The 22,589-nt window shown below is 39.7% G+C and overlaps 1 protein-coding gene and 1 long non-coding RNA gene across 14 annotated transcripts in view; one reads left to right on the top strand and one right to left on the bottom strand.

The window, feature by feature from the left end:
- LOC119467967 overlaps positions 1 to 15,681 on the bottom strand; it is an 88,203-nt gene extending 72,522 nt beyond the window's left edge. The window contains exons 1-2 of the long non-coding RNA XR_005196601.1: positions 15,466 to 15,681; positions 4,930 to 5,035 (exon numbers count right to left, since the gene is read on the bottom strand). This is a non-coding gene — a long non-coding RNA (uncharacterized LOC119467967). The remainder of the gene's footprint in view (positions 1 to 4,929; positions 5,036 to 15,465) is intronic.
- Positions 13,069 to 22,589, top strand: part of TRIM9 (tripartite motif containing 9) — a 122,433-nt gene continuing 112,912 nt past the window's right edge. For all 13 annotated transcript variants that reach the window (XM_037730767.1, XM_037730762.1, XM_017506770.2 and 10 more), the window contains exon 1: positions 13,069 to 14,991. In XM_037730767.1, coding sequence (XP_037586695.1) covers positions 14,170 to 14,991 — 822 coding nt within the window. In that variant the 5' untranslated portion in view covers positions 13,069 to 14,169. The remainder of the gene's footprint in view (positions 14,992 to 22,589) is intronic.

The raw sequence follows: 22,589 nt of genomic DNA, 5'->3' as shown, positions 1-22,589 counted from the left end.
AGAACAATGAGCCAAAGTAAACTCCTTTTCTTTATAAGTAACCCAGACTAACAAAATAATCATAAAAACAAAAAAGCAGTTAATTACTGAAATATATAGTTGAATGTAATATTTATCTGAGGATGGAAAGAAAGTCATGTCTTTAGAAACCTGGTATGTGAAATGAACTGTGTTGGATGCTTTCCCCAATAATTTTCTTGTTTAATTCCTCAATACAAATCTTTGAATTGGGGATATTTCCTACCTTATTAATAATAAAACTAAGGTTCATAAAGCACCATTAATTCACTCAACAAATATTTATGAAGTACTTGTTAAGTTCCAGGCACTGTTCTAGTTACTGTGAATATAGCAGTAAATGAAACAAAATCCTCATGAAATTTATACCCATGTTCATGTAGCTAGTAAGTGGGTTTACATCCAGATCTACTAGATCTCAGTATTCATTCTTTGTTCACGACATGTGGCAACTGGAATGGAGGATCTCAATCAAAGAAGACTGCAATATTTGAGTAACCTGAGTAGATGCTATCTGGTCCTACCTCAGCTGCCCTCTTCACCAAAAGAGAATAGTACCAAAAAAGTGAAAATACTTTAGTTCCTGATTCTAAATTGTCTTTTTAAACAACGAATGTGTATTATTTTAGTCATTAAAAAGCATACTGTTAAAGACCGTTTTTCCTGTTTATTTTTGTTGTCGTTTTCATGTTTTTTTTGTGGTTAGTTTTTGTTTGTTGGATTTTGTTTGAGACAGGATCTTGCTCTGTCACCCAGGCTGGAGTGCAGTGGTGCGATCACAGTTCATTGTAGCCCTAACCTCCTGAGCTCAGATGCTCCTCTTCCTCAGCCTCCCAAGTAGCTAGGACCACAAGCATGTGCCACCATACCTGGATATTATTATTATTCTTTGTAGAGATGGAGTCTCCCTATGTTTTCCAGGCTGATCTTGAACTCCTGGCCTCAGGTAATCCTCCTGCCTTGGCCTCCCAAAATGCTAGAAGTACACGCGTGAGCCACCGCATCCAGCCCCTTTTCCCTCTTTAGATCTTGAAGAATATCATATTTTCACTAGTTAGCAAGGAGTTACTCTAAGTCTGTCAGAGGATGCTAAGCTTCATAGACATGAAGTCCAGCTGCTTCTACCATCCCTATATTCTCATGTCATATATGACCCAAATAATAACTCAGGGCTGATGCCCCTTTACTATATTACATGGTCAAAAGCCCCAAGCTGTAGTTTCTCTGCTTACTGCATCCCCTACTAAGCATTTTTCCCTTTCCCCGCTCCTTCTTTTGAATCCTCCCCATGAAGACTTCCGAACCTCCTCCACATGTGCTGCTTTCTCTCTTCCAACCCCTGCCACACTCCGAACCCCTTTCCTGGCACTCATGGTCTTATACTCTGATCATAAATGGCTTGTCTTATACTCTCTAATGAAGCAATTCTGAAAGGACAAGAATGGCTTCCTTATGTGTCTCATAATCAAAAAGTGAGCAATAAGTATTTTTAAATTGAATTGTGTTATTTTAAAAAAGTAAACCCATAATTATCTTTACTTAGGTGTTTTGAACTGCTCTTTTAGAGAACCAGCTATTTTCAAAACCACAAAGAAACTTGCATAAAAGCCCCATGTTGCAGTTAATTTGAATCTGTAAGAATATAAAAGAGGATGTTAGTTTGACCCATAAATAATGATTTATCACCTATGCTGTGCAAGGAATTATTCAAGGAGAATTGAAGGTCACGGTGAAAAACCAAATGTACAGCCAAATTTGCAAGGTGGTATAAAACAATTCAGCAGCAAATTAAGAGATGGTTGTCAGCAACTCAGATTTAAATTGTGGATTTGGGGCAATAAAAATGATCATTCTCATTCATTACAAAACAATCAATAAAACAAAAAAAGAAAATAGCAAGAAAGGAAAAGGAGAAAAGAATTACAAATCAGAAAAGTATTAACAAAATGGCAATAGTATGTTCTTCCCTATCAATAATTACTTGAAATGTAAATGTACGAAACTCAATCAAAAGAGTGGCCAAATGAATATAAATGAAGACTCAACTATACGTTGCCTATACAAAACCCATTTTGGACTTAAAGACACACATAGTGAACAGAAGGAAAAATATATTCAATGCAAGTCATAAACCACAAAAAGCAGGTTGGCTATACTTACATGACACAAAATAGACTTTAAGTCAAAAACTCACAATAGACAAAGAAATATTTATTCACAATATTTATTAACAAACTCACAATAGACAAAGAAATATTTTTATAAGGGTAAAAAGGTCAGTTTACACAGCATTACAGCGCCAAAATACATAATGCAAACACTGGGAGTTCTGAAGGGACAAATAGACAGCAAAATAATAATAGTAGGGGACTTCAATAACTCCACTATCAATGACGACTAGGATACCCAGAAAGAATATCAGTTAGAAAATAGTGAATTTAACATTATAGACCAAATAGACCTAACAGATATACGGAGCTATGCACACAACAGCAGCAGCATACTCATTCTTTTTAAGCACATACAGAACATTTCCCAGGAGAAACTACATGTTAAATCACAAAAGAAATCTTAAATTTTGGAAGACTGAAATCATACCAAGTATCTTTTCTGACCACTATATCTAGTTTCATCAAACTAGAAATAATAGTGGAAGGAAAACTGAAAGTTTCACAAATAGCTTGAAATTAAACAACACACTCAAACAACCAATGAGTCAAAAAATAAATCTCAAAGAAAATTAGAAAATAATTTTAGACAAATGAAACTAAAAATACAACATGCCTAAATTTACTGGATGCAACAAAGCTGTAGTAAGAGGAAAATTAGTAGCAGAAAAATCCTACGTTAAAAAAGAAAAAAGATCTCAAATCAAAAACCTAACATTAAACCTCAAAGAACTATAATGGGTTTAGAGCAAACTAAACCCAAAGTTAGCAGAAGGAAAGAAATAATAAATATTATAACACATATAGGCAATATAGACAAAACTAAGAGTTGGAATTTTGGAACAAGATTTACAATATTGACAAGACTTAAGCTAGACAAACTTTACATGCATTAATCTCAGCTTCTCCTAACAAATCTAAGAAACTGAAACCATATGTTTATCCCCATCTTATAGAAGGAATAATTGAGGCTTACAGAAGCAAGGCAAGTTACCTAGTGCCTCACACAGCTCATAGAAGGAAATTCTAAGGCTGGGCACGGTGGCTCACATGTGTTATCCCAGCACTTTGGGAGGCCGAGACGGGTGGATCACCTCAGATCAGGAGTTGGAGACCAGTCTCCCAACATGGTGAAACCCCATGTCTATTAAAAATACAAAAAATTAGCCAGGTGTGCTGGCGGGCGCCTGTAATCCCAGCTACTCAGGAGGCTGAAGCAGGAGAATCGCTTAAACTCGGGAGGTGGATGTTGCAGTGAGCCGAGATTGTGCCACTGCACTCCAGCCTGGACGACAAGAGCCTAACTCCATCTCAAAAAAAAAAAAAAGGAAAAGCTAAGACCGCATCCCAGGTTTGCCTGATCATAAAACATGTCCTCTGAACCACTGTATTATCTTCTACTGCAAGTAGATTTGTAACCAAAATGTCATGTAGTTGTAATCATAGAAGTATGTATAGTATGTAGCCTTTTTAGACTGGCCATGTTGACTTCATATGTATTTAAGTTTCCTTTGTATCTTCTTGTGGCTTGCTAGTTCTTTTTATCAATAAATAATATTTTATTGTATGAATGTACCACAGTATGTTTATCCATTTACCTAATGAGCAATATCTATGTTTGGAAATTATAGATGAAGTTGCTATAAACATTTATGCTATGGTCTAAATGTTTCTGTCTCCCCCCACTGCCCACTGATATGTTGAAATCCTAACCTCCAAGGTGATGGCATTAGGAGGTGAAGCGTTTGGGAGATGAGTAGGTCATGAAGAAGCCCTCATGAATAGGATTAGTGCCCTTACAAAAGAGACCCCAGAGAGTTTGTTTGCCCCTTCTACCATGTGAGAACACAGCTAGAACATGCTGTGAACCAGAAAGCAGACTTTCACCAGTCACCAAATCTGCTGGCACCCTGATCTTGGACTTTGCCTTCCCAGCTTCAAGAACTGTGAGAAATGAATTTTTCTTGTTCATAAGCTAACCAGTTTATGGTATTTGATTACAGCAGCCCAAAACAGACAAGAACAATTTATGTGCAGCTTTTTGTATGGATATAAGTTTTCAACTCATTTGAGTAAACATCAAGGAGCATAATTGCTAGACCAGCTACACATGGACAATTTGGGATTTTTAACCATTCTAATAGGTGTGTAGTGGTACCACACTGTTGCTTTAATTTGCAATTTCTTAATGACATATTACTAAGCATATGAAAATATATTATTTTTACACATTTCTATATTATTTTTGGTGACATTTCCATTAAGATCTTTTGCCCATTTTTAATTGAGTTGGGGTTCATTTTTCTAATTTTTTTTTAGTTTTAAGTGTCCCTTCTGTATTTTTGGATGTAAGTCCTTTATTAGATTATTAGTTGATTATCTCCTGGATCTGGAAAGGAAGGAAGGAAAACAAAGGGGAAAGGGGATTCTCTATAGAATATGGACTTTTCCCACAAGAGACTTTGCAATGCAATTTGAAGGTATGTTAAGGAAATATATTTTGGGGTAAAACATTTTGATTTTCTTCCTTGTTATACCAGAGTCAGATTGGAAAGTAAGTCATGGTATACAGAGTTAAATAAAACCCATCTGATAAGAATTATGGTTAGTAGGGCATGATTTCCCAGACTCCTTAAATAGGAATTTGGGCAAGATAAAAAATCAGAGCTTGGTCCCGATGTCTTTACTATTGTGTTAGTCACATTAGGCTATGCTATGTTACGGTAATACTGATCCCTCATACCTTCACAACCAAAGTTAATTTCTCCTTTGTTGTTCTCCAGGCAGTGACTCAATGATTCTGATAACTGCTTTCCATGTGGAGATTCAGCTGTCCAAGCAGTTTTGATCTGTGGTTAAACAAAATCTCAATACCTTCTCTATAACATTATGCAGAAGCTATTTTCTGATTGGGTTTAAAAGTAACACTTATCATTTCAGCACACATTTCTTTGGCCAGAACTGGTCACAAGGTCTTGCCTAATAACAAAGAGTGAAGATATATAGTCTCTCACACGTCCAGGAAGGAAAAGACACTGAGATATTAGTAAACACTATTAATTCTACCACACCTTGGAACTTTAGCTTCCATATAACCACATTAGCTAATTTGGCCTCTAGTAAGTCATTACCTTTTTGCCTAGTCCTCCAAGTAACTCTATCTTTCAATTTCCCAATTTCAAAATCCTAAGAGTAGAATTCCTGTACTTGGTGTCCTTCAGCATTACCCAAAGCAGTAACCATTAAATTTAAAAGAAATTGTGGTGTGAATGACTTCTCACTTTAAGACTTAAACATTATAGAAGATCCTGGGGCAACATTTACTAACCACCTAAAGAAAAGAGATTCTACCAACAAACGTATTTTTCTGGCAAACTATCTTCATCTTAAAGGCAGGGAAAAATATTTAAAAACTTACAGAATATAGAGAAACTCACCAGGAAGACAGATCCAGAGAACAATAGAGGGAACAATGGCATTGGGACTGCAGTGGGAGGCTTAAGAAGAAAGTAGCTATGATTTCTAAGAAGGACAGAGCAAATGATATGAATCAGATTAACACTATAATAGCACACATAAAGTAGAATTCCAAATATAAGATTAGAAACGTAAGAATGGCTTCAGAATTCTAGTATGTAACCATGAAGATTAGATAGAAAAATGGGAATCCCAAAGTAGACGTGCTTACAGTCCTTCAGAAATTAATTTGAAAGTCTATTAAAAATTATGTATTAGATGTTTTTCACTAATAACACATTTATCACATATACTCGTTATAAAAAGTAAAATAACCCAGTACAATGATGTATAAGGATAAAGCAATCATCTCCCTTTTTGCTGCTTCCCTAACCCCAACTCCACAGCAGTGCTTACAACATAGTATTGTGACACCCTCTTTCTCCTTGTTCATATGTGTAAATTCAAGTTAATATATTTGTATCTAGGGGTGCATGGGTTGGTTGGTGGCTTCTTAACAAAAGAGAATCATAATACACACATTAGCCTACAACTTGGTCTTTTTCATTTGATAGGATAATAATCATATATGTCAGTATCTATAAATCTAGTCATTTTTCTTTTAAAATAGGTTGTGTGTGTGTGTGTGTGTGTGTGTGTGTGTGTGTGTGACAGATTGAGAGAGAGAGAGAGAGAGAGAGGAGCACATAGCCACGCATAAACTTAAGTTTACGTAAGTAATATAACCCATATGCTGGGGAAGTAAAATTGGTACCTTTTTAACAGCTTATACTCTACCCCCTCCATCTCCACCTATAATTAATCCCCTGATTTTTCCAGGTAACCATGGTTTACAACCTGGTGAGCATGCTTTAAGAAGTTTCTACATCTTCATATAATTATATGTAAACATAGGCACATAGAGGTGCTTTAAGGAGGGGCACTGTCAGCTTGCCAAAAGTGAAATTATCTTGTATACCCTCCTATATATCTTATATTCCCAATAACAATATATGATGGAAATCTCTCTAAATCAAATGCTAATGAATTCGTTATGTTAATGGATTTATCACATTCCATGGATGCAATATAATTTATTCAACCATGACACTATCAGTGGAAGTTTTTTGGTTTTTTTTTTCTAGTTTGGGGACAATATAAACATCTTTCTACAAGTATTCTTACATGTTGATGCTTTCTATAATGTAGTTTTCTAGCAATGGAATTGGTGAGTTGAAAGTGTGTATATTTTTTACTTTAATAGATGTTTTCATACAGCTTATTTAGAATATTTACACACAATTCATTTATTATAGATGCGTGAGTCTACTTCTGGATTCTGTTCTTTTTCATTGATCTATATGTCAATCCTTAAATCATTAACACAATAATTATTACAGCTTCATAGTAAGTTTTAAAATCAGCTAGTATGACTTTTTCAAGTACTCTCTTTTTTTCAAAATAGTTTTAGCTGTTCTAGCTTCTTTGCATATTCATGTAAATTTTAGAATCACCTTATCAATTTCCACCAAAAAAAAAACCTTCTGAAATTTTTACTGAAAGCACATTGAATCTATAGATCAATTTAGAGGAAATTACTATTTTAGCCATATTCAGTCTAAGTATATATTTCAATTTACTGAATATAGCATATTTTTCTGCTTACTGAAGGAGAGGTAGGGGCCTGTGTGGGTGAGAGGCAAGGAGGAGGGCTGACCCCCCCCCCACCGCCTCCATCCCACATGAAGAAGAAGGGGTAAGCTGCAGCCCCTCTCACATCCACTTTCACCTCCATCTGTTTTGCTTCCAATGTAGAGCTGCCATGGACTGGCAGAACTGTGACAGCTAAATCTGCCCCTGGCCACCCTTGAGGCCCAAGCTGTCAGGATGGGGGAGGGCAGCTCATTTGCTACAGCTCCAGGACACATGTGGGACTCCGAAGTCTGGGAATGCTGCATGCCCCTACCTCAGGGTTCCCTTTGGAGAAGGTTCACACTGCTGGGGTGGGGACCCCACAGGGGCTTGGGTGTTTATCTTTCTGTTTTTATATATCTTTTCATTTTTCAAATATACTATATCTTTTCACTTATTGAGGTCATCTTTAATTTCTCTCTGGGATGTTTTATAGTTTTCAGTGCCTTGATCCTGCACATATTTTGTAGAGTTGATTTTCTTATTGTAAATGGTACAGTTTTTAATATCAACTGCTAACTGTGCATGGTTAGTATATAGAGATACAGTTGATTTTTGCATATTCAATGAGTTCTCTTCATTCTGGCTGAAGGGAATATGAATTATTCCTGGTTCTGTGTGTGCTCTTAGAATTGTTTGTATTACAATTCCAGTAAATGCTCTTTCCTCAGAAGTTGTCCAACCTGGTGAAGGTTCACCCTCTACATGCACATATTGTGTTCAGTCAAGAATCCAAGCAAACTCCCACACAGACACCTAGAACTCTCTGTTTATCTCTTCCCTCTCTGCAAATTCTAGCTCTCATGGCCTTCTCAAAATTCTGTGTCTTTAACTAGGAGAGACTGGTGAGCTTTGTTTGGGCTCCTCTTCTGTGTTCCAAAGTCTGGAAATTGTCAACTGGCAGAAATCCTGGATGAAGGTAGGGCTCATCTCTTGGTTGCCTTCTCTGCGGAATTAAATTCCTATATTTTCTGCCAGTGTCTGATAATGGTTGTTTCTTATAGTTATTCCTGGTTTTTAGTCGTTGACGGAAGGAATATTACTCCCACAAGGCCAAAAGCGGGAATTCTTCCCCTTTAATTTTTCACGTAATAAAATGTGTTGACAGTTTTCCTGATACTCAACTATATTTGCAGTCGTAGGAAAAACCCTACTTGGTCATAGTTTATTAATCTTTTTATATAAATCTGAAATCTATTTGCTGACATACTATTTAGTACTTTTACATCTAACACTTAGGTTTCAGACCACAGATTTTTATTTATTGTATTCTCTATTAACTATATAATCATGTTTTGTTATTAAAGTCATGATGGCTTCATAAAGCAGACTGGGAAATAGTCCATATTTTTCTTTAATTTCGATTATTTCAAAGCATTAAAATTGCTTGTTTTAAAAAATTTAACTAGAACGGATCAGTGCAACCATCCTCTCCCTTTTAATGATATATCTGAAATTATCTTTCAAATCCCTTTTATGGAGGTTGGTCTATTCAATCTTTCTATTTTGAGGAATTAATTCAATTAATATATATTGCCAGAAAGTATTCCTTTCATTTAGGTTTTAAAAATTGCTCTTGTAGAGTTTCACAGAATATTTTCCCTATGTGTGTTAATTTGCAAGTTCTACTTTACTTTCCATTGATAGTTATATTCCTTTTCCAGGCCTCATAATATAGATATTGTTTTATTATTATGTGAGAAAAACAGATAACAAGTAATCCCTCCAACTGAGACATTCTATTTCCCACCTTTCCTTTCTCATTTCTTCTTTCTCCCCAGTATCAGGTCCTTAGGATGCTTTCAGGTCCCCAATCGCTCCTAATCCATTTTGAGGAGTCTGTGAAGATTTATTTGTAATTTAGTTTAAAATTCTTCTCAAGAATTTTTCTCAGACGGAATGTCTAAGTGCTCTATTCTTTAAATTCTTGCAAATATTCTTCTTTGACCAGACAAGCAAATGATCTTTTGGCAGGCTATAGGCTGTGCTATGGTTTGACTGTGTCCCCCAAAGTTCATGTGTTGGAAACTTGATCCCCAAAGAGGTGTTAGGAGTTGGAACCTTTAAGAAGTGTTTGGGTCACAGGGGCACCACCCTCATGGATGGATTAATGCCATTATTATGGGAATAGGTTTCTTATTGCCAGAGTGGCTTCTGTATAAAAGGACAAGTTCAGCCCCCTCTTGCTCTCTCTCTTGCCCTCTCTCTGTCCTTCCACCATGGAATGGTGCAACAAGAAGGCACTCACCAGATGCCAGTTTCTTGATCTGGGCCTTCCCAGCCTCCAGAACTGTAAGCCAACATATTTCTGTTTCTTATAAATTATCTGGTCCGTTGTGTTCTGTTATAGCAGCAAAAATGGACTATGACAGGGTGACTTCTTTTACTTTTAGTGGGCTGTAGAATTTGTTTCACATAATTTCACTTGTAAGGTTGCAGAAAGAAGTTCAATGCCAATCTGATTCTTTTTTCTTTACAATTAAGTTGTTCTTTCTGTCTGGGAGCTTGTAAAATGATCTTTTTTTTCTGAGTTAAGAATTGTGCCTGTGTATGACTGGGTGTTTTTTCATTAGTGTCATCTATAATTCTAAAATCCTTTCAATCTGTAATTTTATATCTTTTTTTGGTTCAGGGAAATGTTTTCCATCTATGGTTTTTCTTTCACCTGTGTTATTTCCTCATTCTGAGATTCCTATTATTCACAAGTTAGGTCTTCCGGATTTATCCTCCAACTCTCTTACCTCCATATAGGGTTCATTAAGTCTTTCATTTTCTCTGATTCTCCAGTCTACCCTTCCCAAAGTATAGGTAATATATTACTTACAATCATAAATACTACAGCTTTTGAATATGGCCATCTTCCAGTAGTACTAAATGGGAAAAAGCTCATAATTCACTATAATAATCATGTAATTAAAATTGCCCAAGGATATCAACAATAAATAAATCTATGTTATTAAAGGATAGTACAAAATATTACAAGTATAAAATTGAATATTAGTGGACTAAACGGGGTAAATTATTCCATAAAAAGAAGCTTCTTCAGAATTTCTATTGAAAATAGAAACATCACATCTATCACTTTTCAAATAAGGGGCTTTATAAATCACATGCAGCAAGACCCTTATTCAAATACCTTAATAAAATATTTTTATATACATATCAGATAATCTTAAAATATTAGAGCCTAAGATCAGGTCCTCTCATGGATTTTTGCCCCCTCCAACTAAGGACAGACTGCTCTAGGAGAGAATGTGGAAAGAAAAACCATTCTTCTCTGTGTTCATCCTTTAGACTCACAGAGACTGTTTTGTTAATAATCAAGCATTGTAGTCAAAAGCAAATAGGAAAGCAACTCAATTTTTCATTGAAAAACATTTATCAAAAAAAGAAAATATTTATCTTTTTCAAAAAATGCAAAAGTTGTTATTGCATTTTAAATTTAATTCCACTCATTGCTAAAGAACATAATTTGGGTGAATAGTAAGTTTCAGAGGATAATTAGGGACTGTACACAAAAGAGAACATCTGCAGTCATCCCAGGAATGATGGAATTACAGGGCTATCAATCCTTGTGCTTCAGGGCATGGACTGATCACCAGCTGGAAGACAGAAGATATTCCCCCAATGGTATAATATTTCTATAATATTATCAATTACATTTCAATTTTTATTCCCCTTTAAATATGTCATGGGGGGGGCTATAAAGTATATTATGGCCAAATAGTTCAATGTGAAGGGATATCTTCAAAGGCATTCAAAAATATTTTAAAGAAATGAATTCTGAAACCCCGTCTCAAAAAAAAAAGGAAGAAAGAAAGAAAGAAATGAATTCAAGAAAAACAGTAAACTTTTGGCCAGGCATGGTGGCTTATGCCTGTAATCCCAGCACTTCAGGAGGCTGAAGCAGGTGGATCACTTGAGGTCAGGAGTTTGAGGCCAGCCTGGCCAACATTGTAAAACCCTTTCTCTACTTACAAAAAAGAAAAAAAAATTGCCAGGAATGGTGGTTCATGCCTGTAGTCCCAGCTACTTGGGACGCTTAAATCTGGGAGACAGAGGTTGCAGTAAGCCAAGATTTTGCTACTGCACTTCAGCCTGGGCAACAGAGCAAGACTCTAGTCCCTTCCCCACACCCCCCAAAAAGGAAAAAAAGTAAACTTTCAGGGAAGGTAAGCAGAATATCATAGAAGTTAACAAAGAAGATTTTGGATACTTACCACATGCAGAGCTTGAAGAGGGTAGAACTTAGCACTTGTTGAATGAATGAATGAATGAATGAATGAACAAAGGAACAAACTTATATGTGCCTGGGTTTCAATCCCAGCTTCACCATATTTGACCTTGAGTTCTTAAGTGTCTTTGCTTATCCTCAGTTTACTCATCTGTAAAATGGGAATATTTGTGCCTACCTCTTTTTGTAATTGTAGGAATTTAACCAAGTAATGCATACAAATAAATAAACCCCCTGTTTGGAACACGGTGAACTCTCGACAAATAACAGTCATTTTAAGAGCTCTCCTAGGATTGACTAATTTGGCTAATTCCTAACCAAACAGATCTAACAATGAAATCATCTCAAATGACTTCATAATAGACCAAATCTTTCTATATTGACTATATTATAAATCTGTGTTGTTCTTTTTGTGAACCCAACTCTGCATTACACCATGAGACGTCCTCTAAGATTATCCTTTACACTGAACTAAGCATAAACTTTCTGCTAATTAGAAGATCTCTTAGAGGATACACTATGATCAGCAGAGTTCAAACTCATACAAAGTGTAACAGCTGCTCACCTTGTCTGTCCAGGGAATTGTTACTTGTGGTCAAATGCACACAAAAAACAGAAAAGGACACTCCTTTCTAATATTTTCTCAATAATTAACTTTCAATACAATTAAATTATACTATATTAAATTAATTATAAGTAATTTCTCCTGGAACCTACAAATTAAGCATATCCTGCAAGTGCAGCTAATGTCCCAACCACACCTGAAGAAATTTTATCTATGCCTGTAAACAGAGTACATATATCTTTGGATGCTCTGGTCTCAACTAGTTAAAAGCCAGCTTAAAAAAAATCACATCGCATTTATGATTAACAAAGCTTTAAATAACAATGAAGACTTTATTCCCCCACACAATGATCAACTACTGTTCTCGTTGCAACTGAAGTTATTGAAAAGATAACCTAGTTTATTGGACAATTGCTACAAAGGCAGGGTTATAAAATGTCCATTTTTTTCTGGACAATAAAGTAGTTTTAAGTTATTAACATAGTTGCATATATAATCATGTTATCTCCTGCCTGGAAGGAGGAAAATGGGAAGATTTCTAGAATTTGCAGAGTTTTTGTCCTTTACTTCATGAATCACTCAGCAAAAGCCAGCCATGTACTATTTCAAATGTTACTACCTCAGAATTGACTAAAAGATTTTCCTTTTCTTCTTCCTCCCTCCCTTCCTTCTTCCCACCTTTCCTTCCCCCTCCTTCCTTCCTTCCTCCCTCCCTCCCTCTTTTCCTTCTTTCCTTCCTCCCTGCTTCCTTTTACAGGGACGAACACTACAACCACAGGCTCACCACGCCCCTCCTTGGAGGAAACAGGAAGGCACACCATGCTGTAAGCTGTGGCAGATGCTCAGGGCACGTGGGGTTGAATAACGCTGTCTGGAGTCAAACACTCAGACTCCGCATTAACACAGTAATTCATTTACAGAGCTTTACTAAACTATGGGCACTCAGAAATAGATAAACTATTCTTGCCTCAACCGAACCAAAGGCCCTGCGGGCTTCGTGAAAGCTCAGCCAGGTGCTTTGGGAGGCTGGGAGGAGGAAGACGGATCCGTGGAAAGAAGCACGTTCACACCATGGCACTGAGGCCTCTGGGCCGAGCTATAATTTAAAGCGTGAAACGAAGGGGTCATAGATTCTGACTAATGCTGAGCCTTTGCATGAGTTACCCAGTGGAATCTCATGGCGACACCAGGAAATCGACTTTATACATGCTTTTTAGGAAACGAGGGACGCAGGGTGAAACAAGCCAAGAGTGTTGCCAGGGCTCGCGCCAGCGCCGTCAGACTCTCGCAATGGAGGAGCTCCAGGGCCTGGCGTCCGCGGCTTCACGGGGAGGGAGAAAAGCCCCCCTGCTGTGCAGAAGCCTAAGCCCGAGTGAGGCGCCTGCGAAGGCTGCCAGTAGCGGAAGAGAAGGGGCGTCCTCGGAGCTGCGCAGCGCTCGCCCGCGGTAGGTGGGCGCGGAGCTCAGAGCCAAACGCAAACGCTGGCGAGAAGTCCCAGCCCCCTCCGCCAGCCCCCTCGCTGCGGGGAGGGGTTTCTCACGCCCCCTGGCTCCTGGGAGACTGCACCGGAGGTCGGAAGGAAGCGGGGCGAGGATGAGTCACCCCGCCTAATTCCTCCTTCCACGTCCCCTACCCTCCGCACGCCGGCCCCCTCCAGAGATCATGCAGCCGCGAGCGAAGACACCCCTATCTTCAGACTCCACTGAACCCCCTGTGGCCTGCGGAGACGAGGAGACGGACGGGTCTGGTGGCCAATGAGAGCTTTGATCTCTCGCCCGTCGCCCAATGGGCCGTGGCTCCTGGGCCAGGGCGGGACTAGGAGGGCAGGAGGGGGCGGTCCGGGCTGGCGCGCGGCGCGGCGGCTCCGCGACAGCGGCTCACAGAGCTAGCGCTTCTCCGGGTGTCCACGCCAGCACGACGCGGGAAGGCGCCGCCGCCGCCGCTGGCCAGGGTGCTGGACAAGACGAGCCCCTCGGCCACCTCGCCAGCTCAGGCACCCTCTGCAGCCGCCGCTGCCTCCTCCCAGACCCGACCCCATGGAGGAGATGGAAGAGGAGTTGAAATGCCCCGTGTGCGGCTCCTTCTATCGGGAGCCCATCATCCTGCCCTGCTCTCACAATTTGTGTCAGGCGTGCGCCCGCAACATCCTGGTGCAGACCCCGGAGTCTGAGTCCCCTCAGAGCCGTCGGGCCTCGGGCTCCGGGGTCTCCGACTATGACTACCTGGACCTGGACAAGATGAGCCTGTACAGCGAGGCGGACAGCGGCTATGGCTCCTACGGGGGTTTCGCCAGCGCCCCCACTACCCCGTGCCAGAAGTCCCCTAACGGCGTCCGCGTGTTTCCCCCGGCTATGCCGCCACCGGCCACCCACCTGTCACCGGCCCTGGCCCCGGTGCCCCGCAACTCCTGTATCACCTGTCCCCAGTGTCACCGCAGCCTCATCCTGGATGACCGGGGGCTCCGCGGCTTCCCCAAGAATCGCGTACTGGAAGGGGTAATTGACCGCTACCAGCAGAGCAAAGCCGCGGCCCTCAAGTGCCAGCTCTGCGAGAAGGCGCCCAAGGAAGCCACCGTCATGTGCGAACAGTGCGACGTCTTCTACTGCGATCCTTGCCGCCTGCGCTGCCATCCGCCCCGGGGGCCTCTAGCCAAGCATCGCCTGGTGCCCCCGGCCCAGGGCCGGGTGAGCCGGCGACTGAGCCCTCGCAAGGTCTCCACCTGCACAGACCACGAGCTGGAGAACCACAGCATGTACTGCGTGCAGTGCAAGATGCCCGTGTGCTACCAATGCTTGGAGGAGGGCAAACACTCCAGCCACGAAGTCAAGGCTCTGGGTGCCATGTGGAAACTACATAAGGTGAGTCCTAAGAAAACCCACTCTAACTCCCTGCGCCTCCGATCATCCGGTGTTGCAGCAGATGGTCCCAGTCTCTTGCGCACAGCGCATCCCAGCGGGGGCGCAATGCAGGTGCCTTCGATGTTTACCTCCCCGGTCTGGTGCATTGCAGGAGGCAAGGGGGAATCTTAACCAGCGCACGGGGGAGTTGATTCCCCCTAGAGAGTTGTTGCAGGGATGCCTTAGAACGGGTCTCTCGGGGCGCGCTGCCTGCGAGTGGGACGCAGGACGCCCCCTCTCCTCGGTGGGTCTGCAGCCGGTGGCCGCGGCCAGTGTTTGGGAAAGCGCTGCGTAGCTGGGCAGATCAGCGCCAGTGCCCAGGGCCGTTAGACACGCTCGAGGGCAGGGCGGGCTGCGAAGCCCCGGGGAGGGTCTGGAGTGGGGACACTGGGGTCGCGCGGACGGCGGGAGTCTTTAGCTACTGGATAGACGCACCTGGTGAGGCACCGCGAAGGGTAGGGGGGTGGGCGCCGCGGGCGGAATACTGATGAGCCCGGCTCTGGGCCAGACCTGGCTTTCGAGCTGGAGAGATCGCGGGGTCCTGGTGCCACGTGCTCAAAAGGCAGAAGGGAGGGGCAGCCAGCGGTTGCTATGGCAAAGGGAGGTGCAGGCTTAGAGCCGTACCCTTCCGGAGTTGGGACCTGGGACTGGAATGACGGGACCGGAGTTTGCGCAGTTGCGATCTGGAAGCCAGGCAGGTGCATCTCCTAGGGAAATCTCCTCCTCCCAACTACCCACACACCCACTTCTCCAGGATTCAACCCCTTTCTCTTTCAGTAGTTATATGTGCAAACTTTGGGACACCTGTTACCAGATTCATCTTTCTGGTCTCTTTTGATGTTTCCACCATGGCTAGACACAAAGAGGCTTTAGCAACATGTTAGGTCATGCCGCTCCTCTGCTCAAAACCCTCCACGCTTCTCAGCCCGTCCTTGGAATGGTCTATGAGGACCTACATGACCTCTTCCATTTTGGCCCCCTCGACCTCGTGGCCTTCCACTTACTCCCTCTGCTCCAGCTACACTGCTTCTTGCTGTCCCTTATGTGACATCAGGCACCTCCCTACCCCAGGTCCTTTGCATTACGTGTTCACTCAGCCTGAAGCTCTCTTCCCCAGTTACCTGACATATGAATGGCTCACTTAGCTGCATCCTTCAGCTCTTTGCTCAGATATCAGCTTTGCAGTGCCACCCAGCAAGACACCCTCTAGTTCCTTCTCAGCTTTGTTTTCCTCAGTAGTATTTATCCCAGTGTGGCATGCTATATATTTTAATTATCATGTTATTTTTGTATTTATCTATTGTTCTCTGTACACACACAGACATAAATGAAATGAGCCTCATGAAAAAGAAGATCCTTATAATATGCCCACACTGCTTAAAAGGAAGGGAATCACTCTTAAGGAGATGTGCATGAATTTGATTTTCACTTTTTAAATGATCCATTTAGTTGGGGCTGTGGAGGGCAGGGCAGGGATTCAAGACGAGTGGAAGGAGCTTTTCTTTCCATCACTGAGTTACATACCCAAGGATGAGATAGAGCAGTGAAGATGGTGTTCAGGCCTCAGCTGTGGCCTCACTCAGAGTCTCCCAACATTCCCTGGAGCTTAGAAAGGGTAGCTTTTGCAAGTGGCCAACCCCAGAGTTAAGGCTGGAACATTGATATTTTATTTACAGCAAGAAAAAAAGTCATAATTTTCAGCAATCAGTAAAAGTTTTCTCAACTCCTTATCCCAGTTGAATGTGATCCATGTTTACAGTCATTCTGTTCTCACATATAACCTGTTAAATCATATTAGTACTGATGGAGATTTCATTTAGCACAAATTTAAGCCTAACTGGGCACACACCACTGTTTTCAGAACAGTTGAATTTAAATTTTTGAAATTGACATTTAGTCTTAAAAGTTTTCAAAACTTTAGTTCACAGCCAGTTTTTAATTCATATTTAGATTTCACTTTTAAACTGCTAACTATAGTCTATGTTGAATTGCCCTACAATGTATCCTTGGAAATAAAAAATTAATCACTGTCTGGAAAAAGAACTGAAAGTCACAGCTAATTAGGATGGTTAAAGCACAGCATTATTTTTTTATGATGGAGAGCCTTTCCTTGATCCATTAAGACCAAAAGAAACCTTTAAATCGCTGTCAAGCCCCTGTCAATTTGAAATGTTAAACCATTTGTTTATTGGCATTAGAAATTATGAGTAGACAGACACTGGTGCTGACTGGGTTGAAATTTAGATGTCTGTCTGCCAAAGAAAAGAGTGTTAAAACCTTTGAGATATGACATAAGTAGGCTAGAAGACTACTTTATTCTCTGATCTTTGCACATTTTTTCCAAAACAGTTAGTAGGCATAATTTTTGTTCAGTCAATATGAGGATTACTACACTGCCAAGAAAAAAATAAGACAGAATAATGACAGATTTTAACATTCACTTGTCATCTGTTAGATGAACAACAAACATTACTCCCCCACCTTATTGAATTAATAAGGAAGTTAATGTGTTAGCAGTCAGTTTCCTCATGTAGTTTATGTTTTAGTTAATGGTACTTCTATCTCCACAAAAGCTCATGGGCCAGAATTTCTGAGCCCTGCAAAAATAGGACAGCAAATAATCATAATAACTAGGTTTCCAAAGTATCAACACAGATTATTACTAGACCTGAAAAGTTTTCATTCATAGTCTACCATATTAGTCATTTCTACTGATAGAGTAAGTCCTACAGATAAGTATTTCCCACATCTTACACATTCAAGATATAATAAATCATCACACATCACATTCAAGGTATCTTAAATCATCATCTTACATATTCAAGATATAAAATGGCTGAAGTTTGTTTTTTAAGTGGCATTAAAAATATCACTGGGTGACAGACAAGACTCTGTCTCAAAATAAAATAGTTTTCAACTGGCCAGATTAAAATGTGTTTCAGATATTTGTGGCCTTCAGAAATCCATGAAAAATAATAACACATTAAAAATAATAATAAATACTGGTCTTATAAGTCAAATATCTGGTAGCAGTTTTTATTTAGTATCAGTACTTGCTATATTCCTTTATTCAACTTGTTAAAAGAATTATAACACCAAAAAGTGATTTTGTAGACACTTTAAAATGGGCAATTGAAACCCCTACTATTACTTTGTGATTTTAAACAGTTCTCATTCCTAAATCCTGATGTTATCCTTGAATTTCTGGTGTTTCAATAGTCACCGAATCAGGGCTGGGCACAGTGGATCACACCTGTAATCCCAGCACTTTGGGAGGCTGAGGTGGGCAGCTCTCTTGATGCCAGGAGTTTAAGACCAGCCTGGCCAACATGTTGAAACCCCATCTCTACTGAAAATACAAAAATTAGCTGGGCGTGGTGGCGTATGCCTGTAATCCCAGCTACTTAGGTAGCTGAGGCAGGAGAATCGCTTGAACCTGGGAGGCAGAGGTTGCAGTGAGCCAAGATCTCACCACTGCACTCCAGCCTGGGTGAGAGAGCGAGATTCCATCTCAAAATAAAAAAAGAAGTCACTGAGTCAGTAATATATTTGTAATGATCCTTTTGTGTTCATGCTACTAAGCAAAGATTTTCTTTTCCTTTCTTTTCTAAACACTATTCATTCTTAATCTTGGCTCAAATGTTATTTTTCTCTTACCTTTGTTTTTATAAGTGAAAATTTGCAATTTAAACAATATTTTAAAATAAACTGTCAGTTAATATGCCTTCATTTCCAAAATATCCCGGAAAAAAATATCTGCTTAGCTTTATGGTGGCATCTCATTAAATATTTAGGTAGCAAAATGTATTATATAATGCCACTAAAAATGACATTCGGTTAACTATATGTCAGCAGTAAACACAGTATAGACTGTATATTCCTGTGGTAAATGTAACAGGCAGCATATGTTCATGGTTTTACGTTTCCTTTGATTTACTTCTAGTACAATTAGAACATTCGGTGTGCCATGTAAACATTTTTGCAGATGTTAAGGAGACTGTTAGAGAGAAGACAGTTATTCCTCTCTGTACCCAGGCATAATGGAAAGAACTAGATAACGGGGGATCCAGGTTCTAGAATCGATACTGCCACTTATTTGCAGGAAGTTTTTGCAAGTCTCATCACCTGTCTGTACTTCCCACCTACAAAGATGTAAGGAAGTTAAAATTATATTTGTGAAAGGATTTTGATAAAGTAATTTAAATGTTTATGATTGACTAATATCAGTTCAACAACACAACCATAAACTATCCATGGAAAACAGAAGTCAGTGTCTCACCAGTCAACAATTACTGCATAAAAATCTCATCCCCCAACTTGTGGTACTTTTCTGGATCCTTTCAGAGCAGAGGGTACAGTCCAAAGCTGCTCTGAAAGGTGGTCTAAAAGAGTAAGCCTCTTCCTCATGGGTCCAGAGAGAATATTCAGTTGAATTAAGCTCAAGAAATAAGAATACTACACAAAGATTTATATATTAAACCAAAGTATTTTGGTTTTCTATAAGAAATCTAAAATAACTGATAAGGCTCAGTTTTTTTTTTTTCAGATACTCCAATAAAGATATTGTTTAAAGTAGCAGAAATTGTTTCTCCTGTATATGCCATGAAAAGATGCTATTAATTGGAGTTTCAGGTCAAATCACAGTTTGTATAAAGTAAGAGGCAATTATCACAGCCATCTGTTCTTGTATAATGAGAATAATGTACAGGGAACCCTTGTCCTTACCATTAGTATAATAAATGGCACTTCCCTCCCCTAAACAAGTTGATGGACTTTTCAAAGTATGCATACAACTTAACTTTGGCATATAGAAGGATAGAATCTATTACATGATAAATGTTTAAGAATCAAATAGTTATAAATAAATATCATTTATCAGTTTTGTCAAGGATTACTGATTGCAAGGATCAGAAACCCATTTAGGTGATCTTAGGGGATTTCATGGGAAGTGAAATAAAATCAACTCACAAGGAGAATGGAACTAGAAAGCTAGAAACTAAGATCATTCTCCGTATCAGTCAGGTTGGACTATGCTCCAGTAACAAATCTCAGTGAATTATAACAGCAAGTAATTTTTTACTTATTCATGTCAGTGTCCACCGAGGGTCATTTTTTATTATTTATTTTTTATTTTGCTTTAGCATGTTTGTGTTGGTTTCCTGCTGCTTGCAACTGAGAAGTCCTGACTTACAAAAGTGTATGAATTAACACATGTAAACACTTTATTTGAATATTCTAATTTTTATTCATCCTAGATATTGTCTTCAGAATATTATGCTTAGAAAGATGCATTCTGATTCCATAAATACAAATAGAGGGGCAGTTTGGGATTCAGTGAAGCAGAAATCATATTACATTCAATGCTGTCTATCTACCCATCCACCACTGGGTAGCTTTTATTAGCCTTTTGGCTGTTTTCTTCAACTATTTTTATTGTGAAGTTGTTCACAAAGCGGCCAAAGAGAAATTTTTTTTTAACCAAGTCAAAATTACTCAATGTATGTAGTGATGACATTTTTATGAACATTAGGCCAGATAAGAAGGTTCTGAGATCAAACTTCTGCCAATAATTGATGTGTTTATTTTCAAAGGCAAAAAAACCTCTGAAGGCTATGTATGAGCACTCCACAATTCTTTTTGTTTTACCTATACTCTAGGTCACCATTTCTCAAACTATGCTCCCACAAATTTTCTTTAGTTAAATAAGTGTGAGACTCCCCATTCTGAACAGGTTGCTGGTAGTTCATATTGTACATTGTATCAATATACCTATATAGACACATCCTGCAGCCTACAAAGCCACTTGATTCAATGTAGCATTTTCCAAATTTGTCTAACTTTGGAAACACTTTTAGAGTGGCACACAAGTTTGAAGTACTCTAGTTCAGGCAGTTATTAATGAATAATTTAGTAAGGAGGTGACTGTTATTAATTTCTTGTCTATGTAGATTAGAATACCCTAAAACTCCAGCCTGTGGATAAATGTCTGCAGCAAACCTATCCTTAGATCGTGTTAATTCTTAAAGCAAATGTTAAATGTTAAATTTATTTTATTTTTTAAACAAAAAGTCAAAGAGGTAAAAATAATTAATACAAGTTTTGTAGTATTTATATGTATGGACTGGAATACACGTTGCCCCCGCTTCTATTGTAAATAACTCAGAAAATGATTTTAGGCATGAGGAATATTAACGTAATATAATAAAAGAAAACCCCACTTCAATCTACTTTTGACTACTTTAAAGTTTCATTTATTTGATACCAAATGACTGGTCTAATTGAGTTTTTCGTTAAACTTTGGTAAATAAAAATAGATTGTTTTAAAGATACTTTTAATAGGCAGAAAAAGACAATATTAAAAGCTTAAAACTAACGTTGCTCTGGGGACAACATAGCACAGCTTCTGAAGGTAAAATAAGTAGTACCTTGTCTAATACATTCGAGGTTTTGCTAATATTTTTATGTTGACATTTGAGGTCAATTTTTAATCTTAGAACAAGAGTTTCTATGAAATGGCCACCACAGTGTACCTATCCCTACACTATCAGAGACCATATAGGTTTTGTCAAGCGGCATATCTAAGTCACAGGAATCTCAAAGCCAAAAACACTCCCCTGGCTTGTTCTCAGAACTCTAAACTGGGCCTCTATCCTAAGCTGAGACCTATCTCCAAGTGAGATTACCCAAGAAAACCCAAGCAAAATATATTTAACAACAGGTTTTCTTTTTCTAACTGCATCTGTGTCAGGGAAATCATCATGACCCCAGTTCACCTTGTTGCCTGGTTTTGCCTTCTTTTTAAACTATCGGGGTTTAAAGTACAGCATGTTAGCCACGGATCTAGTCACAATCCTGTCTGCCTGCCTAGCTACTTTCTCCTTGACAGCCTCTGATCTTCTCCGCAGAGCCCCTCCCTTTCTGTCCACTGGGCTTGCCCTCCCCCAGTTTCTTAGACCAGACCTCCCGATCACCAGACCAACTAACCTGGCCACACCCAGTTGAGATGAGCCAGCCTCCACAGCCACGGACCAGACCAGCTTGCCAACCAGGAAGCTGATGCTGCTCCCCTACTCACCAGAGTTACACCTGCACCAGCAGCATCCTCCCCACAACCCCAGCTTGGTTTAATTGCAGACACTTTTATTACAGAGCTGCAGAGAAGGAATTTTCTTCATTTTGGCTGATTCATTTTAAGCTGAAAAAGCAAGAAAACTTTTTTTGAGCTTCTAGTCATGAATAAATATTTATTTTCCCCCCTCCTCAACACGCCTGTCTCACGAACTCATCCACTCCATAATTTCAATTCCTGCTTGTACCTGATTGTCTAAAACAGATGTGGTCATCTCAATCCCCTTCCTTTTCACAGTTTGTTCCCAGACTCTCTTCCCAGCCCTATCACCTGTTCACCTCACCCTCCTCCATAGCATCCATATCTGTGTTCTAAACCTGAGCATCCTTCCAATGTATTATAATTGCTTCTGTGAGAAATCTTCCACTGAACCCTATTAACTCAGTGCCATAGACTCTTTCTTACCTATCTTGTTTTCTTTTCTTTCTTT

The sequence above is a fragment of the Cebus imitator genome, unplaced genomic scaffold (assembly GCF_001604975.1).
Source record: "Cebus imitator isolate Cc_AM_T3 unplaced genomic scaffold, Cebus_imitator-1.0 Scaffold358, whole genome shotgun sequence".
Classification (NCBI taxonomy): domain Eukaryota; kingdom Metazoa; phylum Chordata; class Mammalia; order Primates; family Cebidae; genus Cebus; species Cebus imitator.
This window is presented reverse-complemented; position numbering and strand designations above follow the sequence as displayed.